Source organism: Bactrocera oleae, chromosome 5, assembly GCF_042242935.1.
Source record: "Bactrocera oleae isolate idBacOlea1 chromosome 5, idBacOlea1, whole genome shotgun sequence".
Lineage (NCBI taxonomy): Eukaryota > Metazoa > Arthropoda > Insecta > Diptera > Tephritidae > Bactrocera > Bactrocera oleae.
The window spans coordinates 30,897,743-30,925,395 of record NC_091539.1 but is presented as its reverse complement, the minus strand read 5'-3'; the positions used below and the strand labels follow the sequence as shown (position 1 = coordinate 30,925,395).

Below are 27,653 nucleotides of genomic sequence, written 5' to 3'. Positions count from 1 at the left end.
TTTTAAAACTTTCACGTATAATGAAAAAAACAAAATATGCATATAATAAAGTTTTTAAAATATTCTAAGATTTTTTTTATGAAACTGAGAAATAGTTTTTAGAATACATTGAGTAAAATCTAAAAACGTAATTAAATCGTATTGAAAAATTTGTTATGATTTTTTACATCAACCATGCTGATTTTCTGTATTTACTTTCTTTATCCGCACACATAGATAACAGCTTCATCGAAGACATTTCACACAAGTCCTTTTCGACTGCAGCAGGGAAAACGCCAGAAAACTTATTTGATTTGCGTGCGCTGTCGTGCGTGGATGCGGCAAAGCCACAAATGGACTTACAACAAAAGAACTCGAGAGAAATTCGAAATAATACAGCAAGACAACAGCACGGTTACAGCAACAATGATAATAAGAGTGAGCCATCAATACATGCCGTACAGCAGCATCCGCATCAGCAGCATAGGCAGTCTCGTTTGACACTACGTTCCAATTTCCCGCATCATAACAGTAATCAGCAGCAACACTTTTGGAAACAAACTCCGCTGCAACTACAACAACAATATTTGATTGAAGATCGTCGAAAATTCGACTCCTCACCAACCATACGAAATTCTGAATCCGCGCTGAGAAGGTGAGCTTGACGGGGAGGCCTAGTGCCATCTCCCACATTTGCGAATATTCAAATAAGCTTCATGTTAGGGGTTTTCACATGCAGCATTGTTTTTTGTTGCTCGTTAAATTTGTTACAGCTTGTCAACTGTGAATTCACTTTTCTACGTCAGTTGTTAATCGCACACAGCTGATATTGAAAATATATAAAAACTATAGACAAAACGAATAAAAGGCCAAAAAGAAGTGCAAAATCGAAAATAATTAAAAATTTAATTGAAACAACAATTACAATTTTACAAAAATTAAAGGTTAATATGAAATGTGTAAGATTATATATTAATCAATAGTATACCCTTTACACTGATATATTTAATGAAAACGAAGAAGATGAAGTGGACAACGCATTTGACGAACTGTACGGCTGGCACGGAAATTAAATTAACAAAAGCTCCTGTTAAAAATCATGCAAATTACTTTTCCAGATGTCATATATATTATCTCAAAGCATAAGTAGTGTTTGACTATCAGTTGAAGATTCGCGATGTAGTTGTAGGTTAATGCGGTTAAACGTTTCAAAAACATTTAAAAAATTTCAATTTCTAATTTTTTTTCGGGACTGGAATCTTCTTAACAATATTATAGCCTACTTACTGTTTCAGCAAATAACGAGTAATTTGTCAGAGTTGCCGGCACGGTAAAGTGTTATTCGTTAAGCTGGCATTTTGTTAAATTTACAAGAACAAAACACATGTAAAAGTTTACCGAATAACGAATAACAGATAACATCGCTGATTGTGAAAACCCCTATTGTCCTTGCAACAGTCATCAACGCTTCACTCACACTCATTTTAAATAAAATTTTGTCGGCTTACCGTCGGTTTACAATTACAGATACAGAATCATCTTAATTATAAAGTTTTTCACAATAGCTTTTACTTGTTTCCGTGCTTCACACATTAATACATTTAACCACGTTCCGATTATAAGAAAAACATTGCGTGACAAGTTTTAAATACACACCTGGATTACGCTAAACTAATTATAAACAAATTTTGGATGATGACTCGCATCTGGGGTGCGAAAAAAAAGACATACCTACTATAGTTTTTGCAAAACATAAAAACGGATACAAGATACTACGAAGCTGGAACAAAATAGCTACACCAGCTTATTAGCCAGATTTTGTTCCTTTTTTACTTTTTCAGTTCTCGAAATTCATATAAAGAATCTTTTACAGAGAATACCTAATGTTTCAAATTAGCTATTAAACAGAATTTAGCTCTTTCGGACGCGATATTCAAGAGGTTTATAATAAAATTCACATTACATCCACATACATAAGTGTCCATCTTTGATTTTGATTGAATGTAAACTTAAAATTAATATTGAATCTCTAACGTACATACATACATATATACAAGTATGTACGTATACAAATTTTGTCAAAGGATTTCTTTACTTTACTAGAATTAAGTCCATTGAAACTGTAGACACAAATTATTCTTTTTTTCACTGTTCCATCTTAACAGGTCCAACGAGGCGAAAAATCTGGAAAGTAAAAAACGAGTTGTCAAAATGCTTTTCGTTTTGGTGCTGGAGTTCTTTATATGCTGGACGCCACTTTATGTGATCAACACCATTGCCATGTTTATCGGCCCAGCTATTTACGAGTATATCGACTACACATCTATCTGCTTTTTTCAATTGCTCGCGTACTCCTCAAGCTGCTGCAACCCTATAACGTATTGTTTTATGAATGCCAGCTTTCGGCGTGCATTTCTCGACACATTCAAAGGGCTGCGTATGAGCAGCGGCACTAGCAGAAGGATTGGCGAAGCAGACTTCAGCAGTTGTGTCAAACGACGAAAGCGGACGACCGGTGGTGGTGACAGTGTCAGCTGCACGCAGTTTCCAGCTCTCGCCACAAACAACTCAATTTTATTGACCAATAATACAATTATTGTCCCGAACATCAACACAGCAATGCAGAACTCACAGATACCACAGAGTAATTGAGGTTATGAACTGAAAAACGGGAAATGGCGTTTGTAGATTAACTGTAGTGCGGGTCTGAATACATATGTATGTGTGAATGGGCTCCACAAAATCGGAATTTCCAACAATTTAAAATATCAACAAATTAGGAAGAGCATTCGGATGCTGCCAAGTATACTCCCGGAATTTTTAAGAATCAATGTCGTTATAAATAAGTCCAAATGTTAGCAAAACTTTATTATAAACAATAAACAACGTTTACTTCGGTTGCAACTACAATACCCTTCACATAATGTAAAGATTCCGTACAACAACTTTGTTCTGACAGTTTATATGGCAGCTATACGCTAAAGCGACTCGATCTGATTCTCGATTCTTTGAAGATTGCATAAGTGCCTTAGGCAATAACCCGTGTCAAATTTCGTGAAGATATCTCGTCAAATAAAAAAGTTTTTAATACAATCACTTTATTCCAATTATTCAGTTTGTACGGCAGCTATATGCTATAGTGGTCCGATATCATCCGTTCCGACAAATGAGCAGCTTCTTGGTGAGAAAAAGACGGGTGCAAAATTTAATATCGATATCTTAAAAACTGAGGGACTAGTTCGCATATATACAGACATACGGACAGGAGGCGAGACTGAAGGGCGGCGAGAAAGACAGACATTGGATTTTTCCGTAGAAACGAGTCAGATGATTGTTCTCTTACAACGCAGGATTGCCAGTCTCGATATTGTGTAGTAATTAAAAAATAAACTTGTATATATTTGAAATATTCTTAAACTAACTCAAAATCACAGTTAAGCTACTTTTAATACTTAGATTTTAGTTTTAATCTTTTAAAGCTAGATGTGTGCAAAATCATGTATACAAATTGGGGAATGGCAACATTGCTGAAATGTGAAAAAAAGAACAACTAACGTTGTCACTACGGGCATAACTTTTGACAAATTTACAGAATGGCGAAGAGTTAGTTGGTCTGAGTTGATATATGAAAACATTTGACACTCTTTATCAGCAACTTTTATTTCGGTGTTTCCCATTCTGTTCGCACGAGCAACAAGAGTTAGCAATTTCCCTTTCATGCCATATTCTAACTTTGTGTACACTTCATTTAGACGGTTTACAATAATATGTTTCTTTAAATAGTTTCCTTTCTTATTCCTAGTTCTTTGATATTATAAACTTCTAAGATCCGACCACGTGTTCCTATTTCTAATGTATACATACCTATTATAATAAAATATTCAATACAGACAAAATATTATTATGCATTTTCCATTTGACCCTTTGCTGAAAATTTAATTTTTTTTATTGTTTTGAATTTTGAAAACATGCTACCCTTTAAAAATATATTAAGCTATTGCATAGCTTCAATCGCGTGCTTTAAGCTTTGAATCAAGAAATTCCGTAACGGAAATGAATCTAACACGATTACGAAGTATGCGCAAAATGTTTGCATACCCTTAGGCGTATTTTTGCATATTTCAAGCGAAACAAATCAGTTGAAGAGCAGGCTGATTCAAAAATAATAATATTTAAGATAAAATTTTATGAATGACTAATAAAAATATTGAATTTAAAAAAATTTTAATGAGAAAACATAAATTATTCAATATTCGGAGTCATAATTTTAGTAACATTATTATTAAGCTATGCTTTTATCGCAGGCTTTGAGCGCGGCGACCAAATCAAGGAATTCCGTAACGAAAATAAACCTGTATCTGTCAACATGCAACATATGTATGTAAATATGTACACTAATTGATTCATGTGAAATGTTTATGTATGAGCATGCATATATGTATATCGACGCAGATTTTGCGAGCCATGAAAAATATTTTAGACTTGTAAAATATTTTAAATCGACAAGAACTACGTTGCCGTTTTTGGCACTTTTTTTGAGTTTGCGGGTTTGAGGGATTGACACTTTTCCCGTCCAGAAGGAACATCTGAAAGTTGTTTAATTTATGATTTTTAGCTTTTGCCATCATCGCGAAAAGACGCTTGCAGGCAAACGCAAGTTCGGGGAGTGGGGCTATTTGGCACAATTTTATACAAGAATCTTATCTAGAATGTTTCCTATTTAAGTAGCAAATCCCATTTAATTTTTTTTATTAAGTTAACCATCTACCTTGTTAGTTTTCTTTTGTCTAGGAGTTAACGGAAAATTTATATATTATATTTTAAGCTATTGCATAGCTTTTATCACGGGCCTTGAGCGCAGTGACCGAATCAAAAAATTCCGTAAGGCAAAAAAACCTAGCACGATAACAAAGTATGAGCAAAATGGTCACATCTTTCAAGCGGAACAAACAAATTAAAGAGCAGGGTGATTCAAAAAGAATAATATTTTAGATACAATTTTTTGAATTTTCCACTTATCTTAGATGGCGATTTTAACATCAACTTCGCTGATAAAATCAGAGCGATTTACAACATTTCTTTCGGAAGAAATGAATTTGAAAATGAATAAGGATCCACAAGGATCCACAACAAAATATAGGACTACCATTGACGCGATATTTTCCAGATATTTAGAGGATATCAACTCTCAAACTTATATTTCATAATTCAGTTACCAGAAACCTATAGTTCCAATAATAAAAACATTTTAAACAATATTAACTTCTCATTTATTAAATAAGAGAAAACAATTTGTTATCTTATCGGTCGGCACGCTGAAAAAGAGTAATTTGAATTAATATCAAAAAAAAAAAAAAACGAAATAAAAACAAATATTATAATTGCATAAGTTGATAAAAAATGCTACGCAATAGCTTTACCGCGGCAGTCCCCTATCCTATCTCTTAAGTTGGATCAAACTGGACATAGAGTGCTTAATTTTATTAAAATCGGTGCAGTAGTTTAGGAATCAACTTGACACGTAATTTGTATATACCATTATGTATATAGGTACATACATCCAATAGATACATAATATACTAATCCGACGTAAACGATACACAATTATCCGATATAGTATGTATTTGCAACTTATACAGAACAGTGACGAAATGTACATCTGTATACGACTGTGTTAAGTGTGATGCGCAAAGGTGAAATAACATCGATCAATAAAAACGCACCACTGCGCTTGGAGTCAAGAAAGGAACACATTTTTATGTTTATGTTAGCGTAATCATTTATAGATATATGCGTGAATTGAGTCGACTAAGCCATGTCTGTCTGACTTTCTGTATATATACGAACTAGCCCCTCAGTTTTTGAGACATCGATCTGAAATTTTGCACGCGGATATCGGAAACGCCGATATCGGACCTTTATGGCATATAGCTACCATACAAACTTAACGATTGGTATCAAATGCTTATATAGACAACTGTTTCATTTCACAAGATATCTTAACGAAAATTCACATTGGTTATTGCCTAAGGCAATTATGTAATCTATGATATATATAATAAAGAATAAAATAGATTTATTTTAATTAAAAAATGCTCATATTATTTATATTTAATAGAAAGTAGAACATAAAAAAACGATACGTGTGGCACTCGGGGTCTGCAGCGGTAAAGCTATTGCATAGCATTTTTTATTAGTTTATACAATTATAATATTTATTTTTTATGCAGTATTTTTTTTTTTGATAGTAGTTCAATTTTTTTCTTTGATATTAATTCAAGTTACCCTTTTTTACGTGGTTGCCCGAATGATAAAAATGTTCTATTCAACTGATTGGGCTGAAATTTGAATATGTTATTCTACTCATTAAAAGCTCTAAGCAGGAACTAGAATCTTTTTTTTTTATTGCTAACTTCAGATTTTTCAGCCCGATCTATACTTTAACAAAATTTTCTTTTTTCTAATTCAACCATTTTTTAATTTTCCAACGAAATTTTCTAAACAATCCATCCAACCAGAATGACAAGATCACAGAACAATAATCTTTTGGATTTTTCTATTTCAGATGTGCTCAAGTGACCAAATCTCCGGGGCCAGCCACGTCCTTTTTTTGAAACGCTCAGTTCAGTGTTTCGAAACAACAAATTAAAAACAAAAACAGACAAAAATAATTTTTTTGATCAATCTGAAAAGCTGAATGAATTTTATTTTTTCCACTCAAAATATTCCCAAAAAATATTCCCAAAAAAACATTGCAAGTTAACAGACTACTACCGTAAACTTCGATCTGGAATCCGAGTGAAAGTTAAAGTCAACAAGTAATACTCGTAAAGGGTTTGATTGGCAAAATGTAAGAGTGTGCAACATATCGTTCTACCCGCAAAAATTCATTGCTAAACAAGTACGGAAGGGCTAAGTTCGGGTGTAGCCGAACATTTTGTACTTTTGCAACTTGCAACGATCAAATTCATTTTTGCAGGAAGTTTAATGCTTTAAATATTGCGCCCGCTCAAACTAAGCTGAATCAACCAATCACAAATCTGTCAGAAAAGATTTTTTAGTACGAAATGTCATCTTTTTAACGCCATCCAGCCGAACCCGATCGGACTTATACATCGCGAGATACAGTTAAATAATGCCATCTATTGGAAAAATAATGGATTTATTTTTATTACACCTAATATTATTGGTCGTAGTTAGCTTTAGTTTTAAAACTATATTTTACTTCCCTTCCTTTAAAATCTAATTCAAATAGATAAATGATAAATATAATAGATAAAAAAGCCTAATTAATATTATACTTGTATATTGGTTATATTGATTGATTATATTAAGAATATGAGGTTTGGACGAAGGTCTAAATAAATTTCATTCATATTCAGCACAAAACCACAATTTTTAAGAAAGCTTGTCCACACAAATTCATTATAATTTCACACATTTTGACAAATCGAAACGGTTAAAGACAGGTGAGAAGACGGAAATCATTATTTAGGGTATATTGGGTGCAGTAGAGATCTGGGTTGCTTTCACTAACTTTTGACATTGCTCAGGTATATTTTCAAGCAATTTTAAAAATAATATATTATATCTTATGTAACTTATACACTGGCCAACATATTCAACATAGGGTTTGTTAGAATAACGAAAGTCAATATAGCTTTTATCTATTTTTTCCGTAACCACATATTATTAACAGAAAACAATGATCTCTGAGTTTCATTAAAGTACCTCACGTACCATCACCACTATATGCGGAATAAAGTGAAGCGGTTGTTTTAAAATCCTAAGGCGCCTAGGGCAAATTTTACCTGATTTTATTCATTTTATGCACAAAGATACATTGTTATAAGAAAAACAGGCTCTTTCAATTTAATTAATATAACTGAGATATTGACTGATATTTGTGAAATAAAGTCAGCCGGAAGTTCGAAAATTTTTTCTTTACGGTATATAGTATCTAGGTGATCCGATTCCACCCACTTTTGGCACACGGGTCTATTATTATTAGATAAATATTATCTCTTCTATATATCATTGGTTCTTAATTTCTATACTGGAAAGGGAAAGAATCAGATGGTATTTAAATTTGTGTTTCATAAGAAGTAGGAGTGGTTTTAGTCCGATCGCTTATTTTCGAACTGCAACATAAGAATATCAGAATAATGCTACCTACTAAATTTGGTTGAAATTGGATGAGCAGGTCCCATGATATGGGTTTTCACCTAAATCGTCAAATTTTGACAACGGCTCCTATCCTCTCTCTAATATGATCTCTGGTGTAAAATTTTAGATCTCTGGCGCATTTATGGTAGTTATTGATTTATCGGCGTGGCTGTGGTCCGATTGCGGCTATCTTCGAACTCATCTTTATTGCCAGGAAACACGTGTATCAAGTTTCATTAAGATATCTTAATTTTTACTCACGTTATTATTTGCACAGACAAACAAACGATTGGACGGATAGACAGCCGGACAACCGGATCAACTCATCTCGCCATCCTAATCCTTTATATACCTATATAAACCCTATATCTATCTCGATTAGTTTTAAGTGATACATATTACCGTTAGGTGAGCAAAACTATTATACATGTTGTTACAGATGTTGCAAGAGTATAAAAATTGTATATTAGGTATATAGGGGTTTATGGGATCTACGGGATGTATTGGCATTTTAGGCCCAAAGATACATACATTGTTATTAGCAAAACACGCTCTCCCGTTTTCGCTAAGATAACTCACATATAGGCCAACATATGCGATACAAAGTCAACTGGAAGTTTGAAAATCTTTTTAGCTAAGAGAAGCCTTCATCCGATCAACCCATTTTTGACATACAGGCATACTGTTATCAAGGATTTGCTACGAATTTCAATACCATATCTCACATTCGATTAAAGGTTCATAATAGGAAGTGGGGTTCACATATTCGGTATCTGGGACCTTTAACAGTTGTAGTATGATCGGTGTATTTAGGCCTCTGCTTTAACTTGTGGAATTAGTCAAGAATTTTCGGGAACATGGTTCCATGCAATTTTATCAAATGAACACACACACTGACCGACATATGAGGTATTACATGTGGCATGTATGTAGATTCGTTGACAAATTTTACATATTTTCTGCATTGAACTATAATATATCCAATATTATACGTTCACTAAATTTTGCTAAGATATCTTACATATTGACTGATTATACGGTATAAAATTCACCAGAAGTTCAAAAATCTTTAGTTAGTTTAGAAGTATTGCGCCGATTTTATTCATTTTTGACCCAACGGCACATATTATCAGAAAAAGATTTACCGATATTTTCGGTAAAAAGTCAGCCATATTGCCTGGGGTTCACATATTCGGTATCTGAGGGCTTGAACAATTATTTTCCCATTTTGACCATTTTTAGACTTGAGATTGCATGACTTAAAGACACAACTTTGGCAAAGTTTTATCTCGATATATTCATTGGTGCTTGATTTGCATACTGTAAAGTGATAGAACCATATGGAATTTAAAATTTCGATATACTTGTACGTGAATTAGTCGTCGCTGTGCTTCTATTTCATCCCGTAAAATAAGAATGTTAAGGTAATGTTAAGTATTGAATTTGGTTGAAATTGGTCTAGCAGGACGTGAGATATTGCATTTCACCTAATGGTGGGCGGTGTCGCGGTCATTGTCCAAATTTTGATACTGACTTTTATGAAGCTTTCTAATACTCTACCTTCTCGGAAGTGAAATTTAATGTCTCTGTCGGATTTAATTATTGATTTATCACACTTTTAGTAGTTTTCGACATATCCGTTATATATGGAGTGGGCGGGGTTGCCCCTCCCCAAATAATTCGTTATACTAAATAACAGTTTTCTATCATATTGTGGAGCTTAGCTGAAACACTATGACATTTCGATTAATAGCGTTTTGCTGGTGTGGCAGTGCTCCAATTCCGCCAATTCTATAAAAACCTATCTTGGGTGCTAAGAAATTCGTATAGCAAGTTCCATTAAGTTATCTAAATGTTTCCTCAAGTTATCGTTTGCACGGACGGACGGACAGTCAGTCTCCCGGATTTCAACTCGTCTCTTCATCCTGATCATTTACTCATTAACTCGATTTATGTGATGCAAACAACCGTTAGGTGAACAAAACTATTATACTCTGTAGCAATATGTTGCGAGAATATAAAAAGTAAGCAAAAGTGTTGGGGCGATATTCTTCCAGTATTGTGATTGTAGTCTGTATTGTCATTACACTGTAATAAGAAGTCATATTACGAATGTTATCCAGAAAATTGTTTTCAAAGTTAATACAAAGTTAATAAGTATAGCAGCGGCGCAGTTAGCGTAGCCAAAAGTGTTTATACTAGAAGCCATGAAGTATGTTGTTGTTGTGATAAAAATATTCTCCAAAATAAGTTTGAGGGTTGTAACCTAATTAATAGTTTTCGACTAAAAATCTATTCCGTTTATATACACTTGTCGTGGGAACGAAAACCAGTGGCAAGCATGCATACAAACCAACCCTTTGCATTGCCTTTCAAAACTAAGTATGGTATATGTCTAGCATAATAAAGTTTAGCGGGAAATATCTAATGTTCCTCCGAATCATTTGCAATATCAATCCATTACCGATACAACAATAACGCGCTGTCGGTAGTATTTAACTTTCGGTATTAAGAATCTCCCATTATACGGTGGTTTTAAGTAGTTTTTGTAATACATATTCATTGATGTATTACATATTCTAACGAAGTCACCTGTCACAAGTCGATAACAGCTCAATTTCGGAAAGTATCTATCGCCAATCTTACGACCTTGACCAGTTTATTGCCAGAACTCAAAATATCGATGGTGTCGGTTTTCGAAGGTTTGCCGCCATAGTAGTAAATTTACAGCAGAGTTTGTGTAACGCTCAAGGATGCTTTCCAATAAACACTTGCAACACTTTAATATTATTTCTCATCTCCAAAATTAAATACAAGTTTAAGTTTTTATCCATATCTAATCATTTTATCTTTATTTACGCTCATTAATTTAATATATTTGCAACCATTATTAACTTATAATATGTATGTGTAGGTTTACAAATTTCAATAGTCATTTAAAATTTACACATGATTTACTTTCTAATACTTGCTTTAACTATTTATGTATATAGTATAGATTACAAGTTGTTCTCTGCTAAATTTTTCATACAAAAAGTGATTCTCAATTGTTGGTGTTTTAAGCTGATACATATACCATATATTCCATAAAAGCTATAACATACAAATATACTCGTACATAAGGCGTGTGTGGTGTTTTATATACTATACATTGGTTGTTTTTCAAAATAGTGTTTAATAACACTAAGTGACGAATTGCTTTTAATTTCGTAGTTATATCGCGAATATATTAGAATTTAAGTTTAATTTTTTACTCTGTGGGTGCATTAATGGTGGCATTGTTGCACAATAATGTGTATAGAAACCACTTGTACGAGCTATTATTTGATCAAAATGATTTTAGATCTTTTTTCTTTCATGGAAATAAAAACCGATACCAAGTGTGTTTACATTTTAACCGTTACGCTACAATATTTTCTACTTTTAGACACAAAACCACACACATTTACAAATGCAATAGTTAACCATTTGGAGGCAAAATGTTATTGATATGACTGTTTTTAGATACACATAAGTATTCGGCAACTAACGACATTTTTCTAATTTTCATAATTCATTTTCATTGCATTAGTATAATATTAAGAATATTGGGAAATTAAAAATAACTCGTCTTCACTAAGCGATGCCTAAAAAAATCTGCCTCCTATTCATTGCGAAAAACAGATACTTAGTCTCATTTCACCATTGGCTGAAGAACTCTTTTAAACACTCTTTCAAATTTCACAATATCATTATAGAAAATATATTTATGAAAATATATGACTGTACACACACTTTGTTATAATTGCACTGAAAGCTTGGCCTTAAGTTGTTATCACTGTTTATTTATCGCTTTCTTATACAGTAATGGTTTTAAGAATTATGTTTAAAATATGGGCATATGTGGTTTATATTAGAAACTGTGCATAACCAATGTAAAATAAAAAATATTAAAGAGTTGATAATTTTATTAAAATATATTCACAACACTGTAAAAAAATGTATAAAAAAAAAGTGTTTTAAAGTAAAGTTAAAAATATTTAAACAAACATTACAAATCTACGTACAAGAATTAAAATAAGTTTATTTATACAACTTAGCGCAGGATCGCTTTGTAAAATTTATTGGTATATATATTTTTTATTAAAACAGACAGTACTAAAAGCATTTCCCTATAGTATAATTGATTTTAGAATTGAAAAACAACACTCACATATATATTATATAATGAAATGGACCCCATATATATATATGTATATGAATATATCCTCTGCAACATCATCTTAGTTGTAGTTTACCTCACATCTTGTCACACTTGTAAGCAGAAGTTGTCTTTTCAATTATATTTTTCTGTGTTCCACATTTTAGTTATCTTTAAACTGTTTTCGCTTTTTAGTTGAAACTGATTTAGTAATATTAATATGTTTATTACGGTACAATAAAACTCAAATAAACGATATTTTCTGCTGAATACCTATAATATATAGTACCAATAGATTTGCATTTTCATAATGTTATTAATAAGAGGAGAAAGATAAAGATTAAACTTAATTAACGAAATCTATAAATTGCTCAAAACATGCAGTAGAATTTAAAGATGCTTTTGAAGCTTTCTAAGACGCTGGGAATAGGGTGCGAAATTTATAAATACATTACATATGAATCGTTGCCGCTGTGTAACGCGCCTCACCACGCCTCCATGACCATTGACTCGGGCGGTACTGAAAAGGTTATAAGAAATCGATATTTAGTATAGAGATGCAAGTAATGGAGTAGATGATAATGACTCTATAAATATGATTACTACTTATGATCCAATGTAAAATAGATTAATTAAGTATCAATGAAATAATACATACAAAATGGTTTATTTTAATACTATTACTTTATTACTTTTTTAGTTCCAAAGTGAAAAGACCTCGTGTGAAAACGTTTATCACTACAACCCCATTTCTTATAGCTAAACACGATAATTATCGCGCAACATGTTGTACAGAATATAATAGTTTTGCTAATCGCAGGGAGGGACATTTGTGGTTTGAAAATTTTTAAAAAGTATTCGTAGCGCCGACCCTAACTTGCACAAGACCAGTCGATTCAAGACCTCCTCTGACAGTATGTAAAAGAGTGAAATCAAATGACAGCCCCGCCCACTTATTATATAACGGTTATGTTGAAAACTAGTGAAAGTACGATAACTCACAAAATAAATAGGGCAGAAGCATCAAATTTCACATGCTATGTGACACAAAAAAGCTTCATAGGAGCCAGAGTCAAAATTGAACAATGGGCATGGCATTGTCCACCTTTAGGTGAAATCCTATAGTTTAAGATCCACCAATTTTAACTAAATTTGGTGCACAACACTACTGTCACATTTTTATGTGAGTGTAAAAATAGACTAATTCCGACTACAACCACGCCTACTTCTCATATATAACAATTTTAAATACCATCTGATTTCTTCTTTTTACAATATATAAATCAGGCACCAGTAAAACGGTGTAAACGGCATAAGGAAATAAAACTTTGCAGAAATAGTGCAACGTCTTAATATTGTCGATATCTGGTCAATACTTACCTTAGCATCGATAATCTCGACCACTTCCTCTGCTATGGCTGGTGAAAATTAAGCATTTTCTTTCGAAAAGAAAATTAAGTTTTCTTAACCACTTGCTGAATATAAATGAAATCGGTTTAAACCCCAACCCCTAATATAATATTAGTATAGTTATATCAGACTAAGTGCGTATATGACCTACAGTATTAGTTAGATACCACATATGATTGTGATCCATTCATAATTTCGTCGAATAATGAATATTGGAAACGAAAAACTGAATCTAACCTTGTTCATATTAGAAGAAATGTCTGCTAAGTAACAGTTTGCCGTTATTAATTTTTGTATCCGAATAACTGATAAAAGTTAAATGTATTTAATATCAAAATGAAACAGAATCAAAAAGTAATATCATTACAAAAATAAAGGGTTCTCACATAACTAATTACTTTACTCAATTTAACAAGAAATAAAAATTGACGTTATGTGGTAAATGATGCATGGGGAACTTGTACAAACCTGATGCAAGTGCTTTGACTGCATGTAAATATAAAATAAATTAGTAATAAGTCAATATGAAGAAGATTACTATTAAATAAAAATATTATCAGATTGATATTTTTGCTATATATATAATAAATTAAATATGTATATAAATAAAAATAAAGTATATTTTATATCATATTCCAAGTCTCACCGATTAGTTTTTTCCTCTATTAATAAGAATATCTAATATATAATTTCCACATTCCCCGTTTTATTTTTGTTAACCGATCTCGCAAATGTGTAAAGCCTTACATACCTGAATAAGGAGTTGACCGCTTTTAGTGTGTGGGTTTCTGTACGCATAAAACACCCATAGCATTACAGTTAGCACTAGGCAGATGGGCACTAAGAAACCGAGAGCCAACCCCATACTTTTCGACTCGGCGTGTGCTTCCAAGGCTTCATTCGTTACTTTCGCCGAATGGTTCCCATCATGCACTGGAGTAACCGTTGCGCTATTCGTGTCACTTGCATGTGTGCTACTTTCATGTTGGTTGTTGTTGTTAACACTTTCAGTGGGCACTTTTGTTGGAGTAGTGTTCGCACTGGCATTATTGTTGCTGCTGCCAGTTGCATTGTTACCTTTCTGACCAAGGGCAGGGCACGCAGATGTATCAACGATTTGTGTACGATCACATCCTTTTCAATACAAAACAAAAAATAAAAATGTAATTGATTACGGCATAACAATTCTCATTTAAGAGGTCATACCCTTATGTTGCCACTCTTGCCTCTTACGATCTGTTCCGTTTGAACACCTATTTAACGTTGGACACCATGCGCACTGAAAGTAATTCAGATTGGACATAAACAATTAAGACTTAAATTTGCCTAAGTGGACATGAACTTAAAACTTACATCAAATGAAGTCTTGTGATTTATGCAAGCTCCGCAGTCCTTATAATCAAGACAAGTCGGTAGAGCTTGTAAGTAAATGATAGTTGCATTCGATATGCCGTTATTAGACAAATTTATGCGATGGTATTCGTAAATGGTTTTCCTGCGTGTATCTAAATGTAAAAAAAATATATTTTAATGTGATGCATGTGATGAGTTAACATTATATAATATATGCCCCAAGAAATAGTTTACTTACAGACAACGGTCTTGTCAAATATATAAGCGTCAGAAAGACCCACTTTAACGGGATGGTTATCATCTTGAATGGCATTAATATCAATTGGAACGTAGTAGTAAATGAAAACAATATTGCCATTGTTATGGAGGGTTGCGCTAAAGGTGAACTTTCCTACGTCTTTTTTGTCTTGCAGCGAAACTTTCTCCCAAATAACAGTGAAGGCAGTGCCTTTAACGTGAAAAATTATAACAGTCATGATCTACAATTTTGCATTAGTTTTCGTACCGTTATCTCTAGTGCGTACAAATGATTCATTTGATAAACTTGTGTCAAAGTTAGCCATTAACGGTGCAATATACTGCGTTGCCGCTAGCCAAGAATGCACATAATCACCAGTGTAGAGGAAGCCGCCTGTAGCTACCGTAACATTTCGGACGGGATGACCATAGAAGGGGAAGTCGAAGCTCAATTCGACAGTCTAAGTAGTAAAAATATATAAACAAAAACATTTCATTTAGTATTTGTGTTTAATACTAATAACGTTTTCATCTTACTGGGGATACATTTTATTGACTACTGAACTGAAACTCTTATATGTTACTATTATCATAAATCAAAATATGGTAATATTAATAGCATCTGCAAAATGTCTGCATCGTTGACTATTATGCTATATCAGTATTAATTAGTTTACTCTTACCACGGCACGACGATGGGATTGCGAGAGCACGGAATTAAATGTAGAGTTCTTGAAAGTTTCCCACACTCGATCTGCTTCTGCCTGGTCGACATAAATGGAGCTGTTATAGTAGATGTGATGATCCTAACGAAAGTAGTGTAATGCAATTAAATATCTAATGTTGATATTGTTGTTTTCCAAACAAACTACTTACATTGGTAGCATTGACTGTATAATTAGTTTTTTCGATTTCACTGATAGTTTCGTTATCAGGCACATCTATGTTATCTATAAGTTTTTCTTCTGGCGTTTCAGTCGACTGATCAATGCTTTTAGGTTCCTGCAAGAATGTGGAATTTTTAGCTTCCGTTGGCGAGCCAGCCACAGCACCTACCGACGACTGGATGGGAGCGGAAACAATCGTAGTCTTTGGCTGTGATAACTGTAAGCCTCCATCCCTCCGTTGACCAGTACCATTTACGCCTAATAGGGGTATGTCAGCTGCTTTATATGGTACCACAATAGATGATATATTGGATGTTGCGGCGGTTTCCATCGGCTTTTTGACATCACCGACCATCTGTGGCACACTTTCATACTGATCTTTAGCATAAATTGTCGGCGTGTCGCGTTTTTCTCGCAATTTCACCAAAGCAATATACGCGTCATTATGCGAACTTAACTCCGGAGACACCCTGTACAGCTCAGCTGGTTAAATATGAGAATAATAACATTTATTTAAATTATTCAAACAATACTTGAAACTGTAAACTATTATTATTATCTTTCTCTTACAACTTTTTGTTTAATGAAATGGCTTCTTGGTGAGCAACTTTTAAACACATACGGGTGGCCAAGTAATTAAAAACAATTTTGATTCGCAATTTTTTAATATTTAAACAACTTTTATAGAGAAATAGAGAAGGTTTTCCACAAATTATAGAAAATCTATTATAAACACAATAAAACACGAATATTTGCCGAAAATGGCAAAACAAACGAGTTTCTAATTATTTGGCTACCAATACATTTATGTTTGTATTTGCAATTGTCAATGTACTCGGTTAACGTAAAATCATTTCCATAATATGCTACAAATAGAAAATCGATATTCCGCGCGAATATGTGTTAAGATATTAATAGGCAACTATTTCTACACACTATCTTCAGACAGAATAAAAGCCCTACTTAAACACTGTACTGTTTATATGTAAATGCGTGAAGCATTTAAAACATAAAAGAAGCATGAAACTGGCAACACACAATCTTGTTTGTGCGCTCTATCTTTCTAGGGACCTTTAATGACCTTTAGACTCAAAATCCAATACAGCAAAGTGGAGCGACGCTGGCCACAAGGAATAAACACCGTTTCGTAAAACCGATTTGTAATAAAACGCGTATTTTGTTCTGCTCTACAAAGGAATTTTAATAAGTTACAAACTAAAAATAAATTCAGAGTAAATACACAAATTAGACTCGTTGCTTGGAGAGTCACTTTAAAATGTTTGTGAAAATTAGGTGATCCGTTTTTAGAGAACAAATTTAAGTAATAAATTACACATTTGTAATTGAGGATTCAACACATTGAAGTTATGATCATCAAAGCATTTTTGCATGTACAAGTGTGCACCCTTGGTTTTTATCTTAATTATATATGCAACGCGATGCGGAATACTGAAAGCAAAATTATTTTCCTTTTATTTTCTCTTAATCGTTTCTAAAAAATTTGGGTTTATTTTTACTTAATCTTTCTCTATTTTTGCGATCCCTCAGCTCCTGACAAATTTCAAAGATGTGTAGCACATTTTGTAGCTACAATCTAGCATTTTATAAGCGGCTGTGAACCATTTGACTTAGCCAACTTGCTTAATTAACTGTTTAAATTATGTTTTTTTTTAATAAGTAAATTTGCTTAATTTTTATTAATTTAAAAAAGAACACTCCAATCTATAAGCAAAATGTATATACATACATATGCACAGATGTTCTTTGGTATGTGCGAAAACTGAATAATTGACTTATGAAAAGAAAATGCAAATAATGAGGGAAATAATAATGAAATTAGAATTAAAATATCAGTTAATAAAAAAGGGTTATAAAAATAAAAAAGAGTATAAAAAATATCTGATATGATTTGAACTTAGGCAAAATATTTCACGTTGCAATAAGGAAGTGTGCTATACAAGCAGCACCACAGACAATATTCAAGAAATTTTTTCTAATCCGTGATTGAATGATGAATGAATGAATGAAATTGAATTTGAATGGTTTCAGTAAAACGAGAAAAATTCAATTTTTCAATTTGACTGTGACACTGAAAATCCTACCGTCCCCCTCGCATTTGTATGTTGCCCACAAGCTGCTTCCTCACAACATTTTCTAAAAATCAGAAATTGAAGAATTTGTCTGATGTTTCCTTCAGAAAGGCGAATTGGCAACATGACCTATTAGCGAGTTAAAATAATATTTATATTTTTTTCATATTATGCACTATATATGGCATTAAATTATAAAATTTATATAAAATTGACATGTATATGAAATCATTAACTACTTCTATATACTCTAAGCACACTTCATATAGTACTTTTATATGTTTACTTATTATCATTAATCATAGTTTGTTGATTTAGTTCATTTTATCTAAATACGACGCTATGAAAATGCAGCCCAATCGGTAATTGCAATATTTCAAAAGAGCATAAGTCAAATTTCAATAGTAAACCACTGCAAAAAGGACAAACGAGACAACATAGCCGACCGACATTGTCGTAAAATCAGAGAACGTAAATGAATAGAGGAGCAAATGTTAAATGAAATCTTTTTGAGTACTAATTTGTAATTCCAGATGAGGGAACATCGAAAAATATAACTTCGAAAAATAAAAATACACCACGCAATGTGCGAAATGCTATAAATAGACACAACGAATATTCCTAAATGAAAAATCGTTGCGCATACCTATTTAGACTTATGTTTTCAATTTCTATGATATGACAAATTTATAATAATGAAAAGCCTTCTGAATTAAAAATCTGTATTATCGGTAAAAACCAAAGAATTCATAATAAAATAAACATTTAATAGGCAATTTTTCCAACTTATGTACGTGTCTTGCGTGAGCAATTGCTTATTGAGCAAAGGATAACAATAAAACGGTGGCTAAGCGGCCGCGTTTCCACTTTTGTGGTGGCTAAGGTCGTAAGCGGGAAGGGGAGGGATTGAATTTAATTTTTTATTGTATTAATTGGAATCTAAGCATATCTTAATTCAATTCCATTAATAGCATATTTTACTTCCTGCGATAATTAAAATATTTCAGGAAAATATGTTCATATGTTTAGGTTTATTGAATATTTCCTTATTATGCGTATTTACACAAATGTGATAATCACACATACATTCTTAAATACACGTACGCTGATGCTTGCTTCTTCTTGCCCCGCACAAACATTGACTTTTGTCCACACTTCTTGCTTTTTGCGAGAAACAAGTTGAACGACCGCAGGCAAGGAGGGGTCAGGGGCGCACTGCCACATAATTATTTCAGATATATATTTTATTTATCGAATTCAGTTTAAAAACGATTATAGGTATGAATTTATGTGTATTTATATATACGTATATTTTTACGTATATTATTATTATATTACGAAAATAATTCATAAATGCATCAGTATTTTCCAATACAAATTAAGCAACATATTAATATACTATGAGCCCTCACTTGGCACGCCTATTTGCATGGTGGCAAGCCAACGAAATAACGGCGAGTTCGCGCGGACATTGTGTTGTTGAAAAAAAACCAAATGACGACTTTGCCGACAAACATACATATTTACATACGTACATACATACATATGAGCTCGCATACATATTGACACCAAATTGTGTGAATCGTCGCGGAGTTGACAAAATTTTTTTGAATGGACAATTTTGCGACAATGTCGGTCGGCTATGTTGTCTCGTTTGTAAGTATGAAATAATGATAATAAGTAAACATATATACTATATGGAGTGTGCTTAGAGTATATAGAAGTAGTTAATAATTTCATATATGTACATGTCAATTTTATATAAATGTTTTAATTTAATGCCATATATGTATAGTGCATAATATGAAAAAAATTAAAATATTATTTTAACTCGCTAATAGGTCATGTTGCCAATTCTCCTTTCTGAAAGGAACATCAGACAAATTCTTCAATTTCTGATTTTTAGAATCGTTGCTAGTAGGCAGCTTGTGGGCAAAATACAAATGCGAGGGGAATGGTAGGATCAGTTGTAAAATTGAAACTTCTTCAATTTTACTGAAGACATTCAAATTCAATTTCATTCATTTTTATTCTCGCGCATTTGCGGTGTGTTTTACTAGGCGCACAGAAAAAATAGCGCGCCGCAGAGTTATAAACGAACGCACTTTGCTTTGAAGCAGACGCACGTTCCTTATAGGGATAGGAAAGTCGACTCTGACTTTGGTCAAGAATCGATCTTTAACTTAAAATAATCGACTTTTTAGAATCGAGTTTGAATGCTTCAAGTCAATTAAATCGATTCTCACTCGATGTCTTCGACTTTTCTGACATTCGATGGTAGTACAGTTTGTATCGTTTTCATGTACCGACTCTTTTATATTTTTTTATACCTTATCGTTAAACTAACCTCTTTCTGATGACAAAAATAAACATCATCGCTGGTATCCTTGGTAACCGTTTTAAATAAGCATAGTATAACATAACTGACGGAAATATAATTGTTTAATTTTTAAAAAAGTCAACTTGAGAGTCGACTTTTAGCACTGATTAATCGACTTTAAGAGTCATAAAATTCCAAGTCGACTCTAAAATTGAAAGTCGACTTTTCGCGCGCTGTTACCATCCCTACTTTGAAGCAGACGCACGATCCTTTTGAATGAATTTGTTGTCGTTGTAACATGAAATACTTAGAAAATATGCCGCGAGTTCGCGATTTTTTGGGAGAGACATATTGAGGTACATACATATGTACATATGTGTACATACATATGTACATATGTGTACATACATATGTACATATGTGTACATACATATGTACATATGTGTACATATATGCAAATATATTTGGACATGCGAATGAAGGAAGGGAATTTCAAGAATATTCACATATAGACATATGAACATTTGAAGCAAGTAAACAACAATAGCTGTTTGAGTTCACAGATTAGAAAAAGTGGCTTAAATATTGTCTGTGGTGCTGCTTGTATAGCACACTTCCTTATTGCAATGTGAAATATTTTGCCTAAGTTCAAATCCTATCAGATATTTTTATATACTCTTTTTTTTTATTTTTATAATCCTTTTTATTAAATGATATTTTTATTATATTTTCATATTATATCCCTCATTATTTATATTTTCTTGTCGGAAGTCAATTACTTTCGTTTTTATTATTTCAATTTTTGTTTAAGGGCATACCAAAGAACATCTGTGCATATGTATGTGTATACATTTTGCTTATAGAGTGGTGTAGTTCGTTGCGTAAATTGATAGGATGGTGAAATTTTATTTTCGAACTTGCGCGTTTTCGATGTTCCCTCATCTTAATTAACATTTTAGTACAGCTAACATTTGCTCCTTCTCTATTCATTTACGTTCTCTGTTATTATGTTGCTTAATTTGAACTGAAAAATACTGATGCATAAATAATTTTTATTTATTTTCGTAATATAATAATAATATACGTAAAAATATAAATACACATAAATTCGTTTTAAAACTGAATTCGATAAATAAAATATATATCTGAAATAATTATGTGGCGGTGCGCCCCTGACCACTTCTTGCTTATCGTTCAACTTGCTTCTCGCAAAAAGCAAAAAGTGTAGACAAAAGTCTTTGTTTGTGCGGGGCAAGAAGAAGCAAGCATCAGCGTACGTGTATTTAAGAATGTATGTGTGATTATCACATTTGTGTAAATACGCATAATAAGGAAATATTCAATAAACCTAAACATATGAACATATTTTCCTGAAATATTTTAATTATCTCAGGAAGTAAAATATGCTATTAAAGTAATTGAATTAAGATATGCTTAGATTCCAATTAATACAATAAAAAATTAAATACAATTTCAGTTTCATGAGTTATATGATTCGAACGTATAGGCTCGTATTCGGATTGTGCTTAACCCCTTCCCGCTTACAACCTCAGCCACCACAAAAGTGGAAACGCGGCCGCTTAGCCATCGTTTTATTGTTATCCTTTGCTCAATAAGCAATTGCTCACGCAACGCACATACATACCTTCTGCTCAACGCAAAACGAGACTTTATCCATAACTCGACAAGGACATGACATATGGCCATACTTTTTTTTGCTTAGGTTGGCAGGACTGTTATATGTTTACATGTCAAATTTGAGCGCGATCTGTCACATAGTTTTTTTTTAAGGCACTATAAACAAGTAAACATCGAGTGTGTTTTTCGAATTTTACCTGTCTTGCCTATCACGTGCACGTATTTTTGATTGGTATAAGTCGTTCAAGGACGGCCGTACATCGATGGAGAACTTGCCCCATGATCGTCGTCCAGCAACGTCAATAAACGAAGAAAACGTCGAAAAAGTAAAGAAAATTGTGTTGGAAAATCGTCGTGTGACTGAAAGAGAGATAGCTAGTGAGCTAAACATATCAAATGGATCCGCTCATAGCATTATTCACGATGTTTTGGGCATGAGACGTGTGTCTGCTCGACTTTTTCCAAAATCCAGCTCATACGTCTCGTCTTGTACGCGATTATTTGACCAAAAACAACGTAAATATTGTTCCGCAAGCACCGTATTCATCCGACGTGGCACCGTGTGACTTTTTTCTTTTCCCTAAACTCAAATTGCCGCTTCGTGGAAAGCATTTTCAGTCGATTGAAGTCATAAAAGAGAATTCGAAGAAGGAACTGAAAGCCATACCTAAAGCGGCCTACCAGAAGTGTTAGGAAGATTGGAAAAAAAAAGGTGGCATATGTGTATCGCCTCTAATGATGACTATTTTGAAGGGGATAAAATAAATATTGAAGAATAATAATAAAGTTGTTTGAGCCAGTCTCGTTTATATTTAAGCAGAAGGTAAGTTGGAAAAATTGCCTATTAAATGTTTATTTTATTATGAATTCTGGGGTCTTTACCGGTAATACAGATTTTTAATTAAAAAGGCTTTTCATAGTTATAAATTTGTCATATCATAGAAATTTAAAACATAAATCTAAATAGGTATGCGCAACGATTTTTCATTAAGGAATATTCGTTGTGTCTATTTATAGCATTTCGCACATTGCGTGGTGTATTTTTCGTTTTCGAAGTTATATTTTTCGATGTTCCCTCATCTGGAATTACAAATTAGTACACAAAAAGATTTCATTTAACATTTGCTCCTTCTCTATTCATTAACATTCTCTGGTTAGGGTGTTCCAACATACTATACTCGTTCATACATACATACATATATACACATTATAGTAGGTTCAAAAAGTTAATTAAGTATTCAAAGTTTGTAATAGACGCAATTCCAGTCATAACAAATGTCTCAATACCATATGTTTATATAAGTATTTATTAATAGCGCTATTTTTAATGTAATGGTGGAAAAAAATCAAATGTCAAAGGTTAAAATAATATAGAAAGTGACAAATAAAATACCCGAATTAAAAATCTAACGTTGTAGACTTTTTTGATATCCCTGCCGTGCCTAATATCTTATACAAATTCATAAAAGATCGACTAACCTCAGGAAGCGTAAAGTACCACCCACATATGTATCTTAATTGAAACAATTGATTTCAGTTACGAAACGACAGTATGTGTGTGAGCATGTGCATTATATTTATTTTTGTTTCGTTGCATATATATATTTCCTTATACATACTTTTGTGTAGTATGTAGTTGGAAATTGCTTTTGTATATCCCAGAATTTGCACAAAAAAGACAGGTCGTAAGCTAAATTTGCTTCTTGAAAAATTGACAGAATACACATAAGTAAAGAATGGAAAAATGTATTAAAAAAAAATTCTAAGTAATCAGTTCCAAATATAAAATATAACTGCATATCTATTGTGGCATAGCATCGAGCAAACAAACAAAGAAATTTGATAATAAACATATTAAAGTGTGTTCAAAAAATAACGTTATTCCCTTGCGCGCTCAATTCGCGATAAACGGTTTATATTATTTTATTTTATTTTTTCAAATTAGGAAATGTTCAATTGCTATCTCTGAAGCGTTTTTTTTTAGTCTTCTTAATTTGTCAATAATTAGCCTTTCTAACGCAGCATCCTAAAGGTCCCAAATGAACTATTGAAAAAACTGCAAAGTATTTAAATACAAGGAGTAAGAAAGTAGTTTTAAGCACTCCCCAAAAGGTGTATGTTTATGGATGATTCTCTGCTTATGGATTTGGGGTTTTGAGGTTCTTAACAGAAAACCTGAACGCCGTTAGAAAGATAAAATTGTATAATAATGGTTTACTGACGTCAGCTGAAAGGCTTTACGGTAAAAATAAAAATACAATGCTCCGAAACATAGGAGCGACTTGTATTCAATAGAAAAAAGAAAACCATATTATTATTTTAGACTGGCCATCACAGTCCCCAGACGCCAATCCAATAGAGAATTTAATGAAAGCCAAAATATCAAGCATTTAACGTCAACAAAAGATTTCATTCGGTTGCTCCAACATTTTCAAAATTAATCTATCTATCTACTCCAACATACATCAGGTCACTTCATGTGGAATATATGGAAAATTTAATTGCAAGTTGTAATCGAAGATGACAGGCTATAATAGACAACGCGGGAGACTGGACCAAGTATTCAGAAAATTTTCAGCTACACGAAAACAATGTATTTTCTATAATTACATTTTTTTTAATAAACGCTACCTACACCGCTATATAAAGGAGTTGCAACAAATAATTTCGAATTCATCATGCATAATCATGCATTCATAAAGTACTTTTCGCGTTCGAAAATCAGTTTTATTTTTTAAATCAAATTAGAATAAAAACTAACTGTTACAGCGTCAACCGATCCAACTTTTGCGAAACAAAGCGATAAAAAATATACTTGGAAAGAAAACAGATAACGTCTCAGCATCACAAAATAATTTAAATGATTTAATCTGTGAATTATGATGAATACTTTCAAGAATTTATAAACCATTTTTAACTATGTACATGTCGCTTGGATTAGGTTATACGCGTTCTGCAATACTAATAGCAGCCATTTAACGAGAAAAATTAAAAATGATATTCCTGGAAATTTAAGTATAATATGTTTTAAGTATGTAGAATTATGCTATGAATAATTAATATATTTCATATATGAGAAACATGTAGTTAGGTAACCACACAGAATAGACATCATATACACAATCGTAATCGTAATTTTTGTACTGACAATCTCAAAAAAATTAATGAATAAAACATTTAATAGTGGTTTTGTTGGTAAATCTATCGTTTAGGTCCCCCAACTAAGGAGGCCTCAAAAATGATTTTTTTCTCGCGTCTTATTTTGACGCGAATATTACAAGCCAGTACAGGAGTTTGACGCGATTGAATTAAGAACACCCCGGTTTTGGACCTACCAGGGTTATTTTTTTGAAACGCGTTCGAAGCAAGGACAAGGATGACATGATGCGAGACTTTCTCATTTTCGTTAATTTTTCTGTTATTCACTTTCCCTGATTATTTTTTTGTATAGTTAGGTCCCCCAACTAAGGAGGCCTCAAATATTAAATTTTTTTTAAATCGTTTTATTTTTACGCGTAAATTACAAATCCGTGAGCGGCCGGTTTAAAAAAAATTTTATTTTTGAGGCCTCCTTAGTTGGGGGACCTAAACTAAACATTTACGCTCATCCATCTGACTGCTTCAATTTGAGCCAAATACTGAACCTCTCTACTCAGTTGACTTAGGTTCCTCTTATCCAGAAGCTTTGACGTATTCGGCAGGCCGAAGCAAATATTTTCTTGACACCAGAACATTGTACATTCTGGTCATAGAGCATCGACTTAACATGCTGAAAATTTGCAAATGCAGCGCTTTGTATACGTATCTTTTTTATATTGGTCAGACCAACCGATGATTTTTAGAATTTAGGAACTAAGCACAACATTTCCACATTGGTTACATACGAATATTACTGGAATATATTTTTTCAACATACATACGAATGTTGTGGTAAATAGAGCATAAACTGTAAAAATATTTTCTACTTAAGCATTCGTGTATCCATATGTCTTGTATTTGCTTAGATATCCATATATAATCTCTTCAATTAAAATTTTTAATTTATTAAAGTTTTTGTTATTAAATTCTTTTGCACCAGGTACCAAACCTTAAGCTTAAATTGTGATGTGATCAAATAAATCTGTTCCCCATATGCACAAAGTAAAATTATTACATGCGTGATATTATTTTCACGTTGATATGTGTCTAAAAACAAAAAATTATCCACAGTGATGATATCTTATTTATCATTCAATGCAATTATAAAGGTATAAATACCGAATTCACTTTCATGTCTGTACATATATGCGTTTTTAGAAACAGAAATGTAAACTGATTAACAAAGAAAAGAATATTGTTAATAACAGATAGAAAACAATCAGCAACGTCACCTGTTTTATAAATGGTACTGTGTTATTATAGTGTTAATTTTACTTCTTATATATGCTTAAAACATGGAAATGTGACAAAAAGTATTTATGTTAGTTTACTTATTTTATAGAATGTTTTTAGTATCGCAACTAAATCATACCATTTACGAGATTAATTACAAATATAAATTCTAAGAATTACCAGAAAAAAATAATTACTGAGTAACACTGCCGTTCATGTTACCAATTTTAATTTACTCATAACAATATTTATTATGTTAACTTCCGAACTATGTCAACAAGTTTACGAGGAAATAATGAGTCTGCATATATTAAGCAGCCATTCGGTATTAATTGGCATTTCTATTATTTCAGTATATTTTATAGAAATTGAATTTTGTATCCCACTATCGAACCACAACCACAAATGAAATACATCGACAGACCTCAAAAAAGTCTTATTCTTTTTGCATTTGTATTGTCATTTTGCGTTTAATGCAATCGTAGTATTTATTGCTTTCATCATTTCCTTATTCACCTAATTTTACACCAACATCTAAATAGTTTCACTTTTAATTAGTTATTCGCATCATACTGTGGCTCAAAATTACTGGAATTGATTTAAATTTGTAAATGTGCACTTACTTTTATCAAATTTACTAGCTGTACCCGAATTAAATATAGAAATTAGAAATATTAGTGCTCCAACACTGTGTAAAATATTATTTTTCGTCATGTCTATTTGCTTGATAATCTCCAACTGAGGTGAAATTGCAATGATTTCGCAAGTGCTGTTCGTTTACTTCTAAAGTCTTGCCAGACGTTTACCAGTTATTCTATTCATCGATTTTACAAAAGGCGTTTCCGCTGAATATTGCATTATATTAAGTCGTTCAAATTCTAAGTAAATTTTTACTTTTTTATATGGTACGTATTTTTTGTTCATACAGGTAAGGGAATACCGTAAAAACATTCGACACAAAATTTTAAAAACCGTTCATATAACAGTATGGTAGCACAAGAAAAAATTAAATTAACTGCGTT

General features: G+C 32.5%; 2 protein-coding genes across 4 annotated transcripts; one reads left to right on the top strand and one right to left on the bottom strand.

Moving 5' to 3' along the window:
• Positions 1-221: 221 nt before the first annotated feature.
• On the top strand, positions 222-3,807 carry LOC106616674 (uncharacterized). The gene is made up of 2 exons (XM_014233465.3): positions 222-634; positions 2,145-3,807. The coding sequence occupies exons 1-2, from the start codon at positions 333-335 to the stop codon at positions 2,629-2,631; spliced, it is 789 nt and encodes a 262-aa protein (XP_014088940.3). The 5' UTR covers positions 222-332; the 3' UTR covers positions 2,632-3,807.
• A 7,155-nt stretch (positions 3,808-10,962) lies between these two features.
• Positions 10,963-27,409, bottom strand: l(1)G0289 (lethal (1) G0289). Of its 3 annotated transcripts, XM_036371893.2 has the most exons (11): positions 27,255-27,409; positions 16,382-16,695; positions 16,202-16,327; positions 16,009-16,131; positions 15,594-15,786; positions 15,327-15,536; positions 15,089-15,240; positions 14,942-15,014; positions 14,487-14,869; positions 14,204-14,221; positions 10,963-12,845 (listed from the first exon to the last, which is right to left on the bottom strand). In XM_036371893.2, the coding sequence occupies exons 1-11, from the start codon at positions 27,343-27,345 to the stop codon at positions 12,777-12,779; spliced, it is 1,752 nt and encodes a 583-aa protein (XP_036227786.1). In that variant the 5' UTR covers positions 27,346-27,409; the 3' UTR covers positions 10,963-12,776. The 3 variants fall into 3 exon arrangements, with proteins under 3 accessions (XP_036227786.1, XP_036227784.1, XP_014089003.1); XM_036371891.2 differs by having other exon boundaries at positions 16,202-16,695; XM_014233528.3 differs by lacking the exon at positions 14,204-14,221 and having other exon boundaries at positions 16,202-16,695.
• Positions 27,410-27,653: the final 244 nt, after the last annotated feature.

Excerpts from the sequence above, each read along its gene's own strand:
- LOC106616674 (XM_014233465.3), top strand. The coding sequence starts at position 333 with ATGGACTTACAACAAAAGAACTCGAGAGAAATTCGAAATAATACAGCA. Across the intron at positions 635-2,144 it reads TCTGAATCCGCGCTGAGAAG|GTCCAACGAGGCGAAAAATC; the intron begins GTGAGCTTGACG and ends CCATCTTAACAG.